The following is a 20,708-nucleotide window of genomic DNA, read 5'->3' as shown; positions in this document are numbered from 1 at the left end:
GTTAGTACAGAGAGAAGTGACTTTCTGTTTTAATCACTGGGAATACCACAGAGTAGAACTTGGTTCCTAATGTAGCGTGTTGCCATCCACTTTTCAGCATATTTTAAGTATAAACTGATCTGACTTCTTTGCTTTCCATTTAATAAAGCAAGGCAAAATGTGTATATGCTGTGCTACAGATCACTTCTCTCTGAAATTAATAAAGAAATTAGCATTCTAGCATACAGTTTTACAATGGAAGATAGTGTGCCCAGAATTAAACATTCATAGGAAAACAAGTTGGGTGTCTCTCCCTTTTCCCTATTTTCTTCTATTTTAAAATTGCAGAATCACTTGCATTTGAACAAGAAAAATATTATGGAAAGCAAGCAGCTGTGGATCATTATTTACTGCTGAAAAGTGAAATCACAATATGGATTTGTTAAATGTTAACAGATTCTGGTTAGTTCTACTCCTTACTTTTGTTCCTTCCCCCCACCCCCCAAGTAATTAGATAATTGTACAAGAAAAGTAATGGTAATGTGCCTTTTCTTGTTGCAAAAAAAAATTGAAGAGATGTTTTGGACTTAAGACAGAAGATCACTGCATAGCAGTTTGTTAGGAATATGCAATGAAGGTTGACAGTGCTCACCATGTAGCATTGTTAACAGTTAAATTTGGGGGGCAGGTAGTGGGAAGTACAGTGACACAGATTTTTAGGTCCAATTCATCTTTTTGTTGGCTTTTTTGGAAACTAGGGGTAAAATTGCTTTTTGATACTGCCTCCCTTGGATCGTTATTAATTAATTCTTTATCATGAAGCCAATCCATATCTGTCTTCATTGTGTTCTGTGAATGTTTGAACTTCTTTTTTTTTTTCAAAATAAGTCAGAAATATTGATTTAGAATGGAGAAAGCCTTCCATATTTAGAGAACGGGTTATTAGAGTCAAGGTCAGTTTGTTTGTGAAAGCTGAGAGGGCATCAGTTGCTTGAAGGAGATACTGGCTGAGTGTTACCCTGTAGAAAATGTTAAGCTTGTATAAACAGGTCTGTACTCATTTTTTCTACGTTATTCCTCTACAGAGATGTTTATGAACCAGAAGCCTAAACAATGCATATACTGTGTTACTCTTGCATCTATAGCTAGAAGACTGAAAGGGAAAATGAAAAAAAATCTATATAGATGCCTAAACATTAGCTTGCGGTTGCAGCTTTCCTTAATTCAGATCCAGAGGGGCCTGTAGATGTTACTAGTTTTATGATTTCTCATTGGGATCTTTTGTTATATATTCTATACCAATTTTGATTGCTTACATGCTGAAGAAAAAAATGAATCAAAATTGGTCAACTCGCCCCTTAATTTCAAACAGTAGTTTGCAATACTTTATCAAAAGACTTAATTACAAATGAAGTATAACTCAGAGAGCAAACTTTGTGGCTACACTGAAGTGTCTCCTGAAATTGTTAATATTTTCATACCACGTGAAATTTTGTTAAAATCAAATGAAGACAGTGCTTATTAAAATCTAATGATTTCCCTATTCTTTTTAATCTTTCAATCAGAGAATATGATAAAGTCTGTATTCTTTGACCAGTATTTCTATTCTTAGCTACTGTGAAATTCTTAGAATCCTTATTACCTAATTTAGAAGTGTTACTTCATGGAAGGATTTAAGTATGAGATGCTTTATAGAGGGAAATATTTATTCAGCAGAATTGGGGTAATTTACATATTTGCCTTCCATTTAAGACTGCATCTGTTTGTTCAACCTTCATAGTTACAGTTCCCCCTAATACACAAAGAGGTTTTGTCAGCATTTCTGAGATAAAATAGTGTATTTTAAAAAATTTCTCGCAAGTTGTGTATAATATATCTCATTACTTAAGGTGAATGTTCCTATTGATATTAAATGGAAGCTTTCTTAAAAGTTATTTGCAGAATATGCCCCTAGATCTTAATTACTTGATGTGTTTTATTGCTCTAGATAAAGATGTTATAAAATGTGAGGAGAGATGTCATTCAAATGTGAACAAATGACAGTGAAGTGAAATGGCAGACGTCTGCTCCATTCAGTGTTGCTTCTATTTTTTTGTCCTATGACTAAAAATTACAGGTTTATTAAAGATAAACTTTCACAGGGCTATTGCTACTGATCCTTTACTTGAATTAGGTAACTTCATTTCAGCTTAGGCAATAATTAAGATTAGTAAATTGTTTCATTCAGAATGAGAAGCAGGTATGCATGCTGGAAAATACAAGCAAAGGTCCTCAGTTTATTGATGTGTACCTTGAGGGGAAAGGTTATGTCATTAAACTGTAGGATCGTTTTTCCAGTGAGTGATAGCCAGTTAAAAAGGATTTTTGCAAAAACTTACCAACTGCTTACAGAAGTTATTGCAGTAAATTGGATGTGCACTGTGCCTGATTAAGCATATTCCCACATACGTATTTACTCAGAAACCTAAAGCCGTTCCAAAGTTCACTTTGCTTGATTAAGACTCGTGGAGGTCTCATAAACTCAACAGAGTCAAACTGCATCAGTCCTCAGGTGAGAAGACCTTCAGCTAACATTCTGGTGTTGTGTTGCAAGGTGTTCTTTTGTTAGCTGGTTGTGGAATAGAGTGGGGAATGATGGAAGCCCTCTGCGGGCTGCGTAAGGGCAGTACTTCTCACTTTCTGCTGTGAATGGAGGAAATACGATGATGCAGTGGAAAAGGCTTCTATATACTACTTGGTTTCACAGCTTAGAACAAATCGTTGATGTCTAAAGGAAAGCCTAATAAATGTGTGTTTCTAGAATGTTCCATAGAATGTGGTAACCGTTCAACTGCCTATAAGAAATGAAAAATGGTACTATACCCCAGTGAAATTATGGGAAACAGGCAGAGTAAGGTAACCTAAGTTACAAATTTTTTTGGAACACTGAGGGTAAATAATGCTGGTCTTCAGAGCCATCTCATGTTCTGGTAATTTTCCCCTGAACTTGTCTAAAATAATTAATTAACTGGGAAAGGAAACAAGCTTTGTTTCTTTGATGTGTGCTTGATATGTTTAGAGATACTATTAGCTACTCGTGATGTATTTTCAGTGTCGCAAAGAATCATAGAATCATTTAGTTTTGAAAGGACCTTTGAGGTCATCAAGTCCAACCATTCACTCAGAGATGCCAAGGCCACCACTAAACCCTGTCCCAAAGGACCACATCTGCGCGTTTGTTAAACGTTTCCAGAGATGGTGATTCCACCACCTCCCTGGGCAGCCTTGTCCAAGGCTTGACCACCGTTTCTGTGAAGATTTTTTTCCTAATCTCCAACCTAAACCTCCCCTGGTGCAACTGGAGGCCGTTTCCTCTTGTCCTGTCACTTGTTACCTGGAGAAGAGACTGACCCCCCCTGCCTACAGCCCCTGTCAGGCAGCTGTGGGGAGCGATAAGGTCCCCCCGGAGCCTTCTCCAGACTAAACCCCCCCAGTTCCCCCCGCCGCCCCTCCCAGCACTTATGCCCCAGCCCCTTCCCCAGCCCCGTGCCCGGCTCTGGACACGCTCCAGCCCCTCCATGTCCCTCTGGCCGTGAGGGGCCCAAACCCGAACCCAGGGTTGGAGGGGCGGCCTCACCAGTGCCGAGCACAGGGGTCGGGCACTGCCCTGGCCCTGCTGGCCACGCTGTCCTGGCTACGAGCCAGAGTGCTGCTGGCCTCCTTGGCCACCCAGGCAATTGCACTAAAACTTTAATAAATTGTCCTTCAGATTTCCCATAGATCTTAGATTTGTTCTTTTTGTTTTTTTATTGGAAATTCTTTTTTACTGGTCTTTGTTTCTAATCAAATTAAGTCTGCTTTTCCCTGTGGTTTTTTTTTTGTTGTTGTTTTTTAAATTGAAGCAAATATCATGAAAATATATAGTTGTGCACCTTTTCTCCTGACATGAACCAATGAATAACATGTATTAATCCAATATATTGATCGTACAAGCCTATTGCAGCTAAGGCAGAGCGATCTCTAGGTTCCTTGGCTGCATCTCCAACCTGCTTAGATAGCGTTTCTCTCCCCAGAAGACGCTCTCCTAGCGAACAACCTCGTTATTGCTAATAACATCCTGCCTGTCCCAGCGTGGCTTAAAAACTGTCAAATGTAGGCAACCAAGTTCAATGCCTAATTGGTGCTTGTGATGGCTTCAACAGAGAAATGGAAAAGAAATACTCTGTTTATAAGCAGAAAGACTTAAGTGTTTGTTCCAGAGAGTTGAGGTCACTTCTAGTGAGGCTAGGGGAGGAGCAGAGCTATATGTTACCTGATTGTAAATATTTTTAATGTAAAGCAAGCAAAGCTTAGAGAGTCCTTCCTCTTTCAGAGTTCTTAAAAGTGCAGATTAAATAGTCTCGGCTTCCTTGGGGGTGAAATGATGAAGATGATCTCCCTAGTCAATCAAAATCAGTTTCCCAGATTTATTTAGTATTTAAATGAAGGCAACTGGCTATGTTTGAAGGATAATGGGGGTTTTTCCATCACCACTTAGGCAAATAAAGAAGTAACAAAAAGAGAGCTATCTTACACTTCACCTGTGCCTGCAGGATTATAAAACAGTTTATTTATGAAAACATAATTTTTATTTCTGTAGCTTTTATTAGTTATTTGTGCAGTTGGTAGATATAGAAATTGGAAAATTGCATGATATTCATGAGGCTTACATATACTGAAAAGTGATGCACAATGGATGCCTAGCACTTTAGTATTAAAGGTATGTTGATAAAATATATTTTATGTAGTGAAATATTCATCTTCTATCCTGCGTCTGCCAAACAGCTCAGCATACACAAATACATAACTCAGAACACATTGTTTATGTAGATTAGTTTGGTTTACATACATTGCCTGTGTGACAGAATACTGCTCCTATGTCATGGGCGTTATTTCATCCTTTACATTTGTACATATTTAAGCTCTATAAATTCTAGCTTTAAAAAAATGTGAGGTTATTTATTTTAATTTTCAAATATCCATTATTTTTTGTCACTTCTAATCATATTTTACTGTCGTGAAGATTTAGCATTACTGCAAGCCAGAAGGATATGAGAAGCATTTAGTGTATGTTATCAAGGCTTTTTTCATTCCAAACTATCCCACAATGCTCCTTAAAATTTTTTTTTATTCAAGTGCTTTCTTTTGGTATTCCTTTGGGACAGCTGAAATGTTTGGTCTCCATAGTCTGAAACTGTACGTGTGCAGCCATTTATTGGATTCCATGTAATTAATACTTTAAGAAGATCAGCTGCAAAATATAATACATCTGTCTATATAGTACTTTTCATCCTGAAGGGATTCCGAAGTTCTGTACCACATTTGAGGGATAGATGCTCATAGAGCATACTAATCTGCTACACAGTAAATGGAGGAAAATGTGTACTTACGTTAAGGTTCATATTTATTCTTCTGCTAGAGATAACCTGCACACTTAGACAGGATCTGCATTTGCATACCTGAAAGTTAATTGCTAAATTATAAATTCTGTGCAGGCATTAATATCTGATGAATAGAAAGTAATTATATTTTAATAATGTCTGAGAAAACTGGGATTCCCTGCCCTGAGAGTTGTGAATTTTAAAGCTCTGAAACTGAAGGGATCGTAGGTAAATCAGTTTGGAAGGATGTCAGGAGGTCATCTAGTCCAACCTTCTCCTCAAAGCAGTGTTAGTTATGAGGTCAGACAGACTCAGGCCCATAGCTTTTAAAGCAGACTTTCTACAGCCTTCTGTATTGTACATCGATAGGCTGTCACTCACCACTCCACACCCTAGCTATGCATCTTCTATAGCACAGTAAGCAACATAAGTAGTATGTAATATCTGCTTGTTCTCACTACAGGACCCTACCTGTGTATGCATGTGTGTGTGCACACATCCCATTCCCCCACATCCCTGAATTCAAACAGGATTAGAAATACTGGTGTAAACTACTGTTAAGTGGTACTGGCATAAGGGAAACAGCTCTGGTCACTTTAAGTGCTGGCTTTGCTTACTAGAGCATTTTGGTTCAGTTAAACTCCTCTGCTTTGTAAAGCTATTTGTGTGTTAAAGGAGTTATGGTCAAAGAAATCCAATTTGTACTGGGAGTGAAAGGGGATCATATGGGATTTATTTTTATATATGTGTATGTAGGTTCTTATTTATAGAGTGAAGGAATTCATCCCTTCTGTATGCCCTGTGTGGAGGATTTGTGAAGTGAATAGAAGTATTCTGAAGTAATGACTGAACTGGAAACTGTGAGTATCTTCCCCAAAAATGTCAAATTGCATTAGGTCTAGAAAGTTTGTGTAGTTTTAGTAGGACTTTATAAAAATGTCTGGAAATGGGAAATTTGGTGCTAGTGGTATTTGGCTAGAATGGATACATCCAAGGGTTGCTTCTTCGTGGCATGGTCGCGCTGATGCCAGTCTGATGAGAGGAACTCTCTGTTTCCGAGTGATTAGTTGCCTTTCAGACAGGAGAAGCACTAGCCATGTGTGGCCCTTTCAGGAGGCAGGAAGGGCTGTAAAACCACCAGCAGCAGTTTATAGTCAAGGGGTTTCACCATGCTTGGTAGTCAGTTAACACATAGAAACCAGAGAAAACCCACGCTTTTCTGAAGAAAAGCCTCTGTGAATTTTAACTATTATACGAAGGGCCCAGGTGCAGCAAACTGCCATGAACCTTGAGGCTGTACAGTGGCTGACTGAAATCCATGTAATACTGTTGAATTTGATTGAATTTTGCCAGTGTGGACTAGTTTGTGCCGTGGCCCTCAGCTGATACAACTGAGAAGGATGAAGAGTCAGTCTGGTGAGCGAGGAAGGTTGTGATCCCAAGAAGTCTAGCCACTTCAGATTTGACAGTTGATTCTACATTACAGCGTGCCAGTTTCTCTCAGGCAGATAAAATTTTCAGTATTTTCAGGATACCTTGTGTTCGACAGGGCTAATGCCAAGGCCTGGTCTGTAGTGTCAGCTTTCACATTCCACACAGCAAACCTCTTGGTGGTTCTGGTGTTCTCCCTGTTTCTCTCTTGCATTGCTTCTGCAGAGTCCAGAGCCATATGATTATTTTGTGTTAGGCCATCATTTGATGAATGTTGGAAACAATTTTATTGGTATCAGATCTGATATAGAGGCCTAGATTTAGATGTAAATGTATGAGCACAGCAGAGGACAATGTTTCATGCTTATTACATATATCCTGTTTGTAGGATAGTTTTAGGTCTATGTAAGTCCTAAAAAATTCCTCTAATGTTTTATTTAATATATCTATACATTGACCTTAGCAGAAAATGTCTGATTTAACTTGACTTGGTGTTTACCTTCTCTGCCTCTGCACTGAAACTGTGCTGCAACAAATAATGTTGCTTAAACATATTTTCTGAGCAGTAAAGCTAGTGATTGTGATTTTCCTTTAAAATTTAAAGTAGAAGAAAGGCTGGGTGGCATTTGTCTCTTGAGAAAAGCTAACCAGTGTCCATGTCTCTTCTGCTGACCCATCAAGGCGTTCATAGAGGAAAAGAAAATATCTGCCTTTCCTGGAGGGTTTTCAGTCAAATGAGAGATCTGGGAGCACCCTGTACTACCAGACAAAGCCATGGTAGGAACAAGAGATTCTGCCTTTTTCAAGCCTGATCTTCTACTTTTTGTATCGGCAAGGTCTTAGATTTGTGATAATATAATATTTGAAAATTAGGGCCTGCATTTTGGGATTGTGATGTGTACAGGGAATTTAGAAGTTCAGATCTGAGCAGGTGAGGGATCGGGCTTATCTCTAATTTTATCCAGGCTGCATTTACAACATCATTAAAGTGGGTTCAACTCTGGATAAGCACAGCACCATTCCAGCTCCACCAGCAAGCCTAGTCTGCCTGGGAGCGTGGGATGGTGTAGCAGCATCCTTTGTTATCTGGGCTCTGCATGAAAACTGCATAAGGGAACATGGAACTAGAAAATCCTTTAAAACCACATGAATTCATGATTTCCTCCAAAGTTAGAATAGGATACTACAGGTACTTTAGTAATCTGGGTACAGTTCTGAGTTTATACATCGTCTTAGGTGTACACAATAGTAAAATTAGGGCTTTGCATTGTTTTCTGTCTGAAACAAGGAACAATTAGACCATTTATGTTGAATTTTATAAATTTCAGTTAGCCAAATGAAACTGAGCTTTTGAAATCTCATGTCTGAGATTTGACAGCACAATATCAAATATCCTTTTGCCAGATACAGATCTCACGTAACATAAGAATTACGTTGTATTTTTTCCTCTTTGTCTCTCCCTGTGACGCAAAGAGGGTAGAATGGGTAAGGAGTGAGGAAATGTGTCACAACTTTTTGCATCAGCATATGTGAGATTCTTGAAGCTTTGTATGTTAATGTCTACAAGTATACCAACACTTAACCAAAAAAATTAATCAAAAAGTTCAAATGCATATTTTTGAAAAGCTATGACTGCCACATATTTCAAATAATAGAAAAGCAAATTGCATTCTGTGCAAGGAAGTTGAGTGTTGATTACCGTGTGAATCCTAATTTTTATGAACAAATGACTGAAACTGCCTGCCATTAACACTGATTAATGTAGGGATTTTAGTTATTACATTGTAATTAGGTTATGTATTCTTTTAAATATGGGGTCAGTGTTTTGCTTGTTACTCTTCAATTGACTGAATTTACACTTCTTGTCTGATAGGTCACTTTATCATTACACTGCCACTAAACTATTTATATAGACGTTATTTTAGAGATAAATCCAACTTGAGAAGGCTTCTTTCTTAGAAATGAAATTACATATTACAAAGGATGATGCCAGTTCTTGTCTTCGATATCAGAAACATTAATACAATAAAAGATTATGGTTGTGGTACTGGTTTTATGAATGCAATTTCACCTGGAATTATATTCTAAATGGATTTTGTTACAGTAAGATTAATTTGAAAGAACTGGCTATCTTAAATAGAAATTTTACTGCATCTTTTATGTATCTTTTTATTGGATATATGAATAGGAGTTGAATATGAGTCTTGTTTGAAAAGAATACACTGTGTAACTTGAATGTGCTGCTAGGGTTGTATTTTAGCTCTTGCTCAAAATCTCAGCAAATAATCTGCTTAGGATATAGAAGAAACTATGTTGTAGCTATACTGTAGCTTTTGGGCTGCAACAGTGTCTTTACTTATGTCCAAATGTTTTGTATAACTATTTTGCTTATGCTGGTCCGCATGCAGAACTATTGTCACCTGATTGCTGATCAAGCCACCACGCAGAGTTGGTTTCTGTGCAGGATGTGATGCTCCTCGTGTTCAGGTTAGCAATGTAGGGCCATGCAGGCAGCACACTGCCCACGCACCGCACCACACTCGTACAGTCCCTGAGCCCTGCCTGCAGGCTGGGGAGGATGTGGGGTTTCTGAGGTGGCACAGGATCGGGGACATCCCACATTTTGCAGGACTGGATCTGGCCTCTTGGTGACAGCAGAACACTTAGATTCAGCATTGCAGAAGCTTCTCTGTCTAATGACTAAAGTTCCCATCAATGCAGTCTACCTTCATTCTTGAAACTGTCTTTTTTATATATATAAATAGCCTAAATTCTTGGGCTCCGATGAAGGTCTTTGTCTAAACCCAACCTTCTGAGCAGACGTGGGTTTTTTGATTGATCTGTTTGGTTTCCTCAAGTCTCAGGACAGTGTAGCACAGTGTCACCCTCTTTTCCCTGCCCAGCTGTAGGCAGCTTGAAGAGGGGTCACACTAAAAGCTGGTGATAGCTGGAGAATTCTGTTGGTTGTGCACAAGAGGGAGACCTCGAGGGTGTGTCTCCCCCCAAGGAAGTAATGGGAGCCCACCTGCTTGAGTCACTGAAAATGAAGTTGGATGAAATGCAGTGTACTTCTGGGAACAATCCCTTGTTAACAAGGCCTGATGCTTTGACATTCATGGGGGTTTGTTTTCAGTCTCATATTTTTGTGACCTCTATTGCAACATGAGCTTTCCTTTGTTTTGCGGTTGTTTGGGGTTTTGTTGTTGTTTTTTTTTTTTGTGTGTGTCTATCTTTTTTATAGCTTTTTTGTCTTCAAAAAGATGCAAGTGACTTTTCTTGAGACTTTCTTTTTAATACCGACAGTTCCCCTTTGTGTGAGGTTTACTTCTCTTCTAAACAGTAACATATGTTTTTCTCACTTTTTCCTCCTCCTTTTGGAAAGCTGGATGTTCTCTGAGTTCCTGCCTTTACATGTGGAAGACAGAAATTGCATAAATGCATAGTAGGTAGAATTTAGAAGGAAATTCTGTTATGACATAAATATCCCAGGCAATTTAAGGAATCTTGCTTAATATTCATAATTGTCTGCCTGCACAGAAGGTGGGATTCATGATTCTTGAAACTTCTTCGCCTTTCCATTATTTTCAGCCTGTTCAATACATAAAATTGTAGCCAGCCCATTCTTTACTTTAAACTCAGGCATGTGTTCATCTCCCCCAGCACATCTGCACACAGTTATTTATTTCATACATTCCTTTCCTATCTAGCTTTAAAAAATATTTAGAGCACTGGATAATTTTTTAAAAAATGTTTTCTCTGAAAAATAAAAAGGAAAAAACCCCAAAGAAGCAAGGAAGCCAGTCAGAGCATCTTGGTGACAAATGCTCCAGTGCCACAGAGAAGCTCCTGCTCTGTGTGAGCACTCTCTGGAAATGCAAGTATCACTGCTGTGAGCACTGAAATCGAGCTTTTTATTACACTGAAAGGCTGGGTTAATTCTTAACAATTTGTCAATCTGTGTGACTATCCTGCTTTGAAGACATGAGCTAGTGCTTCTGCATGGCTCTCTAGCCTGTTCTGGAACACCCAGACCCACTCAAAGGGACCTCGCCTCTCACTCAACAATGCTATATTGCTTTGACATGTTTAGTTACGTATTTTGGATTTGAGTTTATTTAAAATTAAATACTACACTGTAGAAAATAACTTGTGGGTGCCTACCATAATTCTATGTGTCATTTTTATTTGTATACCCTTCCTTTGGCTTTAACTAAGCCTTGCAGGCTTTGAAATTGAAGGATTAAAAAATAACCATAGCAAATAAAAAGCATAATTTTATTTTCAGTGTTGCTAGGTACCTTGTTCTATGTACCTCATATATTATTTGCTAGATAGCCATAGGCATACCAGCAGCTCACTGGAGGAATGAACAGAAAATATGAAAACAGTGATTATCCTCTAAAATCCAAATTAAACTAGCTATTATCATTACTACTTTTATGTCATTTCTCTATATTCTGCAGGTACACCATATCCCAGACTACTTTTATTTGCTACAGTTCTGTAGTTAACAGCTGTAATGAGAAGAGAAGGATGTAAATGCAATTTAAATGTTCCCCTTGAAACGCACGTGTATTCTTTGAGCAAAAAAACCACTCTGCTTTACAACATACTCTTTACTGCAGGGCATCTTCACCTGTAGGACCACCTGGTCCAGCATCAATTGAGGTTAGTGAAAAGACTCCACTGACTGCCAGTGGACTTTGTATAAGGATGTGTAAAATGAACTTAGGCAGAAAGATAAACAAGAGAGAGTACATTCCAGACTATAGGTGCACTACATGTGCACTACATGGGGAGAGGTGCTGGGAACCCATTCTATGTGCTTGAAGGTATTGTTTGGAGGAATTTGGAGGATAGATGGCTGGTAGACACCTTTGGATAAGGACTCAGAAGATGTAACCTCTTGATTTACATTGTCATTTTCCATGTACAAACTGAGTAGAGGCTAAAATCATTTCCACTCCTCTTAGCGGTTATGAGATATCACCTAGAGAAATTTCACATTTTTCATCCATGTCCCCTATTCCGCTTTTTCCTTTAATTATACTGAGAGGCTACCTATTCCATCAGTTTGAAAATTTTAAAAATAACAATGTTTCTCTAACTTCTCTTTCCCTGGCTGCCCTCTTCTTTCCTTCTTTCCCAGAATGATTACTCCTACCTTAAGTGGGAGTCCTGATCATTATTAAGGTTTAGACTGAAACCACAAATTAATTGGACAGTGTGTCTTTATATTTGGATTTACTTAAAATGTTTGGTTTGGAGCTTTAAAGTAGTTTATGCAAAGAAAAATCTGCATATGCCTGGGTAGATGGGTTCACGTGTATTTGTATACCTGGAGTTTGTGAGTATCAGTGAAATGAAAACGAAGTCTGTGCAGAATGTACCCAAAATTGGATTTGAATTTTTGGTGTACTGCCTAGATACTGGAAATTAATTTGCTGAGTTCAAGTATGAATTAATCACCTTACAATTTAGTCACAGAATAATTTCATTGTAGATGAATCCTGTGAGTATTCTCTCGTAAATATGCCCGGCACTATCACTTTCTTAGACACAAGCTCTGTCCATATTGATTTTCTTTACTATTCATAATGATTCTGCAGACTTTCTTGTTAAATTCAGCTTTTCACAAATCTCTTGTAAGTTTTGAGAATATGAAATGATAGAAATAGATAAAGCTTACATAGGTCTGGAGGAAGCAGTAGACTTAATATTGTTCACAGTGACCTCAGTAACAGCAATGTTTGTTGTTTTCTAGACTCGCTATTTATTTTTCCTTTGTTGTTATGCAAAACTCCTTAATGTGTATTGTTATAGCATCTTCTCGGCCCTATCATGGACTGTGGCAATGTGGAGCTCCAAAACCAAATAACAGAATAAATAGCAGAATCTAGTATTTTAAGCTCTTTTTGTCTCCTAGATTGTAAGGGCTTTCAGACAGAAGCTTTCTTTTCCTATTTGAACTATCCAAAGGTCTTGAACCTTTTTGATCCCTCTCCAAGAATATTGGTAATGTGACATAAGATGAATGTAGTAATTGTGTGTATATAGTAGTAGTTGACCGAATACTCCTCATCATATTGACATGTTCTCATTTCTCGCAGTGTTTTCTTAAATAGTGTCCTGTTCTTCTGATACTACATTACTTATCTAGCATCAATACTAGATCCTAATAGCCATAGTCAAGAGACAGAGATCTAATTCATTCCTAGGAGAAGTAACTCAACGATTTTATAGCACAGATACCAAGGTAATTTATTTTTTTTCTTAAGCCACAGTCTTCTCATTTTATTATTCAGTAATCATTTGTACTATGTATCACCACAATTCCTTTCATTTTAATGTACTGTCATGATACATGCATAGGAATGGATAAGCTGAGGAAATAAATGTAAGTGAAGGGCTTTCAAGTGCTAAGAAACAATGTAGATATGAAGGGGGCTAGTGTCCTTGTCCACGTGGGAACAGATAAATATGCTGAATCTTTGCTTACCAAATTGTAGAGTTATAGAGTGTCCTCAAGCCCTTGTGATCCATGAGATTCAGCGTTCTTGTGCTACTTACCAGTGTAGATGTGGTATGATATTAACATGCCAAGAAATAAGCTTTTTAAACTATGAGCAAGTTAAGAATGTTACAGCCTGTTTGAACAAAGAAAAGAGAAACACCGTGAAATCTATTCATGAGTTTGTTCTGTCACTCCAAGTTAGCTGGGTAGTTGGAAAAAAAAATAAGAGAGGAAATAAATTCAGGCATTAAACACTAGTCGTAGTGTTTCAGAACTGCAAGATTATAGAGATTGCTCTGTTCAGTGAGAATGCTAAAAAGTGTTTTGGGATCTCATACATACAAAACACCAATTTACATCATTCTCTGTTAGATTCAGAGGTATAATGCCTTTATTTTCTCCTTTTTCTTTACCACTGTCTTCCAGCATTCACTTTACATGAATGCTGGGCATTTTGTCTGTGTGTGGTACGGAGAGGAATGAATTTTAGTCTTTTGATTTTGAAACATTCTCTGACTTTGATGATCCTTCACAGTACTAGTCACAGCCTTCTAAAGCTAAAATGCAAAACGTACTAAAATCTTTCTTGCTGTTTTAATTGTGAATGCATATGTATCTGTACTAAAACTCCCCGTTCCCAGTCCCGCAGGCAAGCTGGAGACTGAAAGAGAAGGGGGGCTGCATTAGTGTTTCACCTCTAGCAGCAGCAGCCTGTGCAGAGACATTGCTAGAAAAGTGTGAGATGCTTGAACTGCTGTTGTCCGTACTCTGCCTGCTCTGTGAATAAATAGGTTGTCAACCTAGCACTTTAAACAAGCACTTTCTTCTTCTTTAACCTAGCTTTTTGACATTTTCCATTAAGCATACTGTAATAGAAAAGATGAGTAGAATTTCTCTACGCACCAGGAATAGCAACCTGTCTGCTTAGCATGAAGGGCCCTTTTCTGTGCTGTGGCTGAGAGCTTCATACCATGGTGGATTACTTCTTAAGGTTATATGTTGATAGCCCTTCCCTCTGTGACTACTTTACTCTCTCTTTGACTACCTTACTCTGTGAGTGAATTGATGTACAACACCCAGGAGGTTATACACTGCTCAGTGGGAGCTAGGACTGCAGAATGCAAGCAAGCTTTAACAAAGCACTTAGTGGTAGGATATGCTTTGTACAGTGTGCATTTGCAGCAAAGACCACATGTCCAGCTGTGAGCACTGAGTGTTTGCTGGGAGTCTGAAGGTTCCTTAGTTAGGCACTTTGTGACCTTCTCCACTGTCCAAACCCATTGAAGGCCATCAAGGCCTGTTAGCCACATGCAGCTGCTGTGTGTGCAGATGTTCATCGGTACTAATCACTGCATACATGCACATGTAGGAAGATTTAAATAAAGGTATTCAGTGCACTGCCTAAGCGTAAACTTTTTTAGAAAACTTGTTATTAATAGATCATAATGGAGCTCTGTTGTCTAGTTGGCCAACACATTGTTAAAACAAATTTTGGTCTAACAGACTATAATGCTATGTAAATATTTGCTTGAAGAAAAACAGACATAAATAGAAATGCATATATGCACACATGCATGTATAGAAACACATAACCATGCAAAGTACCTAAATAGTTGTCCATTACTTATGCCTGGTTTGAAAGTTAATACGTCATTAATTTAACAGATCTTTTAAGTAAGACATTGTTGTCAAAGCACTTGGATCTTACCGTAGTCTACTGTTGTTTTTTTCCCTTCCTTCTGATATTTATGTTATTGAAACACAAAGTCTGTCTTTGGAAGGCCGCAGTTAAATAAACCCTATGGAGGTAGCATAGTGTTTCCTAGCAACACCATGTCTATACCAGTGATGCTTGCTTCTCTCTTTAAGCTAAACGCAAAGTCATGTCCATTAATCCCCAGCTGCACATAAAACTTTTCAGAGCTTTCGCTAGCTCCCTACTGTTCATGTTTTCATCTTGCTCATATGCTGCAAAGCAAACTGCTTCAGTGATTTAATTCTCTTCAGTGCCTCAGTGTAAAGCCAACCGTGTGTGTATAGTCACAATTACTATTTGTTTTTCATTTAAAACAAATAATTTGTCCTCCTGTATGATGCCTCCCTTCAAACATTATCATTCTGGTCATTCAAACAACCTAACAAATGAAAGAGATAAAATAAACGCCTTGAAAACATATTACCTGTGCTGAAAAAGTAAGTGCAATTTTTTATAGCTAAGATATGTAATTCCAATATAACCTTACATTTAAGTAAAAGGTGCACTTTATTTTTTTTAATACACAACAGCACTGAAAAAAAACCTCTAGGACTTGTTTCTATCTGCTGATAGCTTTCTGTGTAGAACAAACTGAATGATCTTGGCCCTGTTCACAGAGGTCTGGTGTCTTACTCCACAGAGCTCTGCTGGAGATCAAGCTGCTGTGCCAGTGCTAGAAATGATGCAGGTTCAGGCACCTTGGTAGGACAATGCACAGAAACTTTGGTTGCTGGTATCTATAAAGAATCTTTTCTGTGGGACAGCTGGGGTCTCAGAGGTCTCAGTCCAGCACCTTCCACCAACCCAGCATTCATTACAAAAAAAGAAAAGGGGGGGGGGGGGGGGGGGGGACGACTTTCAGAATTACATTGAAAATTAATGTGGCTGTGAACTACTTAGTCCTATTACAATTTAATTAATAACTATGAATGTATCAAGTAACAATCCAATGAGGAAAAGTACAAGTGAATGCTTACATACTGTGGTACCAGTTGTGTGAGTACCAGGGATACAAGGCAGCTCACTTTCCCACACGGGGGGCAATTCCTGCAGCAGTGTGAAACCAATATGGGGTCAGAGGAACTTCTGTAACATCACCTGGCTGCAGCAAAGGCAGCTGGGAAGAGTAGGAAGAGACACAAAGTCAGAGCTGTGACTTTCTGAACAGGTTTACAGAAACACGCAGGCAGTCTAAATTAGTGATTTCTGGAAGGCTGTTCAACCTCTCAGCACTAGCAGGAAAGCTGCGCGAGTTTGACAGTTGATCCTATTCCCAGTCACCTGCAGAGGCCAAGGGGCACAAAGCTGACACACTGTCATCTTAGTCCTTCTCCAGTGCTACACATCTGAAGTGGTGCTGCTCAGCCAAAGAAAACATATTTATTTGCTTTCAGGATATTTCCCACTGCTGCCTTCCTCACAGCTGGTGAAAAGAGTATCCACACTCTGGTAGGGTGCCTATTAGTTCCTTGGTGCTCTTAAAATGCCTGGGGAAGGGAGTGGAGTACTTAATTAATAGTCACAGCCTGGGGTCACGGTGGCAAATGCAAAGGACTAACCCAGCCAGGCGATGAGATCTGAGAGGGCTGCAGCAGGTCCCTGCAGATCTTGATGCTGACAGTGACCACCCATCACTGCTGGTGGAGGGGATAATGAGAGAGCATGAAGCTTTGTGAGCTGTTTAGAGATTAAATTTTCTGCCCAAAACTGACAGCAATGAGATTAATTGTTCTGTCCTTTGGTGGTTGTAGGGATGGCACGATTAGACTGTATTTCCAACCCAAATGAGAGAGCTTGTGAATGATTGGGATCCAACATCTACTGTCAGTATGGCAACACAGCCTTCTCCTCCTGCTCAGGCTAATGAGGAGGTGCTATGAGAGGTCTGCTGCAGGACTCTCAAATCTTCTATTGCCTCCACAGGCAAATACACATGCTTGTGTGAATTGGGTGTTGATGGATTTGATTGTATATACCAAGGCTGGAATTTGGTTTTCTTACCTTTTTCAATAATGAATATTCAGTAAGATACAGTAGTGCCTCCTGAGACTCATTTAGTTTCAGGAAAAAGTAGTCAAGGTATTCTGTTACCTTGGACATTTTGCTAGAAATGTAAGCCCCTTGGCTAATTAGTGGTTTTGTTTCTTATTCAGCTCTTACTATACAATGTTGCTTCATGTCCATAGTCAATTCGAAATATGCATCTTTAGTGGGGTATCTCTTCTAACATGTCTTTCAGAAAGCATGAAATGTTACATCATAAGTAAAGTTAGTGTTAAATAAGTATTTTAAAAGACCAAAATTACTGTTAAAGGAGGAAAATATTGTCAAAACTTACTTGTTTAAACTTTGTTTAGAGAAGTTCTGAAGAATTATGCTGTGCACAATATAAAAGGCACTCTGAACATTGACATGCTTTTTGAAGAGGACATTGTCCATCATATATGTGTATATGTATATACATATATGAAATGGGGGAAATACAAAGCTGTGATCGTCTGTCAGCAGACACTAATTTCTAGCAGGTCAAGGTCTGAACCTTTACAGGGTTCTTAAAATGTGTTATGGCTGATGGTAGGACTCCTCCTGCCTTTTGGCTTGAGGTAAATCCACTTCCCTGAGGCATGCCCTTCCTTTACTCTCCTTCTCCATGCCAGGGCTGTGGCTCTGGGCCAGGAGAGCGTTTGTTCCACCAGCAGGAATGAGCCTTTTTGTCTGCACAGTAATATTGTCAGAAGTCTGAGTGGCGCTGTGAATGAGTGTGTCTTGTACTTACCTTCTCCATTTCTTCAACCAGATGGCTGCCCTGATTTGTGCAATGGCAATGGGAGATGCACGCTGGGTCAGAACAGCTGGCAGTGTGTCTGCCAGACCGGCTGGAGGGGGCCTGGATGCAACGTTGCCATGGAAACCGCCTGTGCTGATAACAAGGATAATGAGGGAGGTGAGCAAAAGTCTTTCAATTCCCAGTCCCTAAAGAATGGCGGGTTATACACGCTTTCTTCGTGAGTCATTTTCCTTCAGAAGGACTTTGTCTGTCATTGTTGTCAAGTGGTGGTGTTACATTTCTTCTGAAACAAATGAGACTGAGCAAGCTGTGGCCTTGTGGAGAGATGTGGTGACCCACAATGCCTGTGTCGGGAGCGGACAGGCAGGCTCAGTCCCACCCTGCATCCCACTGAAGCCCACGGTGGGGAGCATGGCCCAGTAGACCAGAACTTCTTCCTATGGGCTCTTGGCACATATGAATTGCAAAACAACTTACTGTACCCATGTGCACAAGCACAGCAGCTGATGGAGCAGGATATTTAGCAATATTTTTTCTGCTCACTGTTAGAGGCCCGGGTCACGCTTTCATGTGCACAACCTGTGGGAATGGTTGTAGCTTGCTGTCACGTTGCACAGTTCACATGCCCCACTTGGACAGGCTGACGGAGGGATGCTGAGTAGTCATCTGTGGGAAGACTCTGACATCCGTCTTCAATTTTCCTTCTCCTTTACCAGACATATCCCTATTAAATATAGAATTTGTGTTCTGTGTTTACCTTCAAAGATGGCTTTAGTTTATCTTGTTTCATAGAGCCTTCCATGGTGTATTAGGCTATACTGGGCTGAAAGCAGTTCTGAGAAGTTGTAGCATCTAAACAAGATTGCCTAAACTATCTTCTTCCTTTGAAATAGCTATCTTATTCCTTTCACTACAATGTCTTTAGTAAGTCATGTAGATTCTTTTTCATGAGCTTCTGCTCTTCATTAAAAATCAAACATCAGGCACATCTTTCTTCCTTGAGGCTCCTTAACTTTTCTTTGGCCAATAATTAATCTAAAGAGCACATCTCTTTGCTGATTAAGAGATGTTTTACGCTTTTTTCTAAAACTGCAAAAAAACATCTGGCTTATTTGAACAGCTGCTTCTAGGGTAAAATTTTGATTAGGATGAGTGCTTTAATTTTGTGTAAGATTTCAGGGTATAGAAATTGTTGAGAAGTCCCAAACTGAGGGACAGGTATATTTGGTTTTGATTATGTGATATTAACTACGTCTGAATAGCATCCACTAGTTTTAATCTGTAAATCTTCTGTTGGTTCCTTGCTTTCACATGTGATCAGTGCTTACGGAAATATTTTAAATGTGCTGGAGCCAATTCAGTTTCAGAAGACTGGAGCTTGCTTTATAGCTTTACTGAATTGTGAAGAGCAGAATCTGACTACCAAATTACATTAGTGGGCATTTAATTGTACAACAAAACCCACTAAACTTCTGTTAATACGCAGTGTAAGAAACTAAAAGGTGAACTGCTTAGGTGTGCCGATTTTACAGGCTCTGAAGATAATAAATGAAAAACTGAAAATGGATGTATCATCAGGTTTTCCACAAAACAAGGAATAAGTTTGGAAAACATTATTAGAAATACTGGAATAAGGTGCTTGTTTACCTATCCAAGACAATATTTTGCACTTGTAAAACAGACGGGCAAACAGGGAAAAAATGACCAGTGAGACCATTCAGCTGTTCATCCCAATTTAAAATCACAACATTCATGGAAGACAAATAGTTCATTGGAGTCAAAGAATACATAGAATAAATATGCCACACAACAGACATAATTTTAAGGTGCGTGGTTTCTGATTTACCATAGTTGCGCCTGAAAGAAAACTGTTTGGTCTAGCTGAAGGCTAGAAAGATTAAGAGGAGAACTCTTCAGGTGTTCTCAACACTTGCAGGTGGAAGTAATTTTTTTCCAGAGGCCAAAGGGGTTACTGCTTATTGCTTCTTGTGGGCATATAGGTAGTTTGAAAATCTATGCCTGTTCCAAGGTCCCAAAGAACCTGAAAAGTCCACTTGACCTGCACATTTTCACATAGGGATTTTATGATAAAGATAGAAATTAATCTCTTTGTCTTAAGACCTTTAGCTCAGTACTTTAATCCAACAATCGTTACTACTCTTTAGTAGTCTCATCCATATTACATTTCTGTAGAGTTTTTCTATAAGGCACCTTAGGTGTTCAACACCTGTTCACCTAGCCCTTTCTCCACATGCTTGCAAGGTATACCTGAAAAACCGAACGCTTTGATTCAATTCAGCCAGGCTGTGCTTTGTACAGGGTGCAGGTGGCACAGGCTGAGAATTACCCACAGGCCATGTGGCGCTGCAGCACTCTTCGGTCTCTGGCATGTCTTGGTGATTTTGGCTGTTTCAGTTTGCTTGATGGTATTTTGAGTTTCAGGTTACTTTCAGATGCCATGGGAATCATTGTCATTCCCATCAGTTTGTCAAACTGTCGGTCAATAGAGCTACAACAAAACTCAAAACTGAATATAATGTCACTTAATACTTAGTCTCTTAGAGTGCAGTTCTGCCTTTGCCTTAAGCTGTACTATTCTTTACGTGTCTGGTTCACTGCACGCCTGGCCAGGAACACGTCCTGTGACCTAGCTGTTTATTAATGCTAACAGGGAGACCACAGGAGTGTGCAGGAAGGGAGAGGAAGGAAGGGATGCATGCTCTGTTCTTCAGGCTGCCCTTTATGTAATTGTAGAATCATTTAGGTGTGAAAAGACCTTTGATATCCTAGAGTCCAACCGTTAACCTGTCACTGCCAAGGCCACCACTAAACCCTGCCCTG

General features: G+C 39.2%; 1 protein-coding gene and 1 long non-coding RNA gene across 21 annotated transcripts in view; one reads left to right on the top strand and one right to left on the bottom strand.

Annotated features, from left to right (window-relative positions):
* The window catches only part of TENM2 (teneurin transmembrane protein 2), a 1,028,597-nt gene that overhangs the window by 948,543 nt on the left and 59,346 nt on the right, over positions 1 to 20,708 (top strand). For all 20 annotated transcript variants that reach the window (XM_080399947.1, XM_080399949.1, XM_080399942.1 and 17 more), the window contains one exon: positions 17,877 to 18,023. In XM_080399947.1, the coding sequence (XP_080256073.1) occupies positions 17,877 to 18,023 (147 nt within the window). The remainder of the gene's footprint in view (positions 1 to 17,876; positions 18,024 to 20,708) is intronic.
* LOC308068801 overlaps positions 1 to 20,708 on the bottom strand; it is a 62,328-nt gene that overhangs the window by 32,769 nt on the left and 8,851 nt on the right. The gene's annotated exons all lie outside the window — the stretch shown is intronic.

This window comes from Falco punctatus (assembly GCF_963210335.1).
Source record: "Falco punctatus genome assembly, chromosome: 8".
In the NCBI taxonomy this organism is placed as follows: Eukaryota; Metazoa; Chordata; class Aves; order Falconiformes; family Falconidae; genus Falco; species Falco punctatus.
This window is presented reverse-complemented; position numbering and strand designations above follow the sequence as displayed.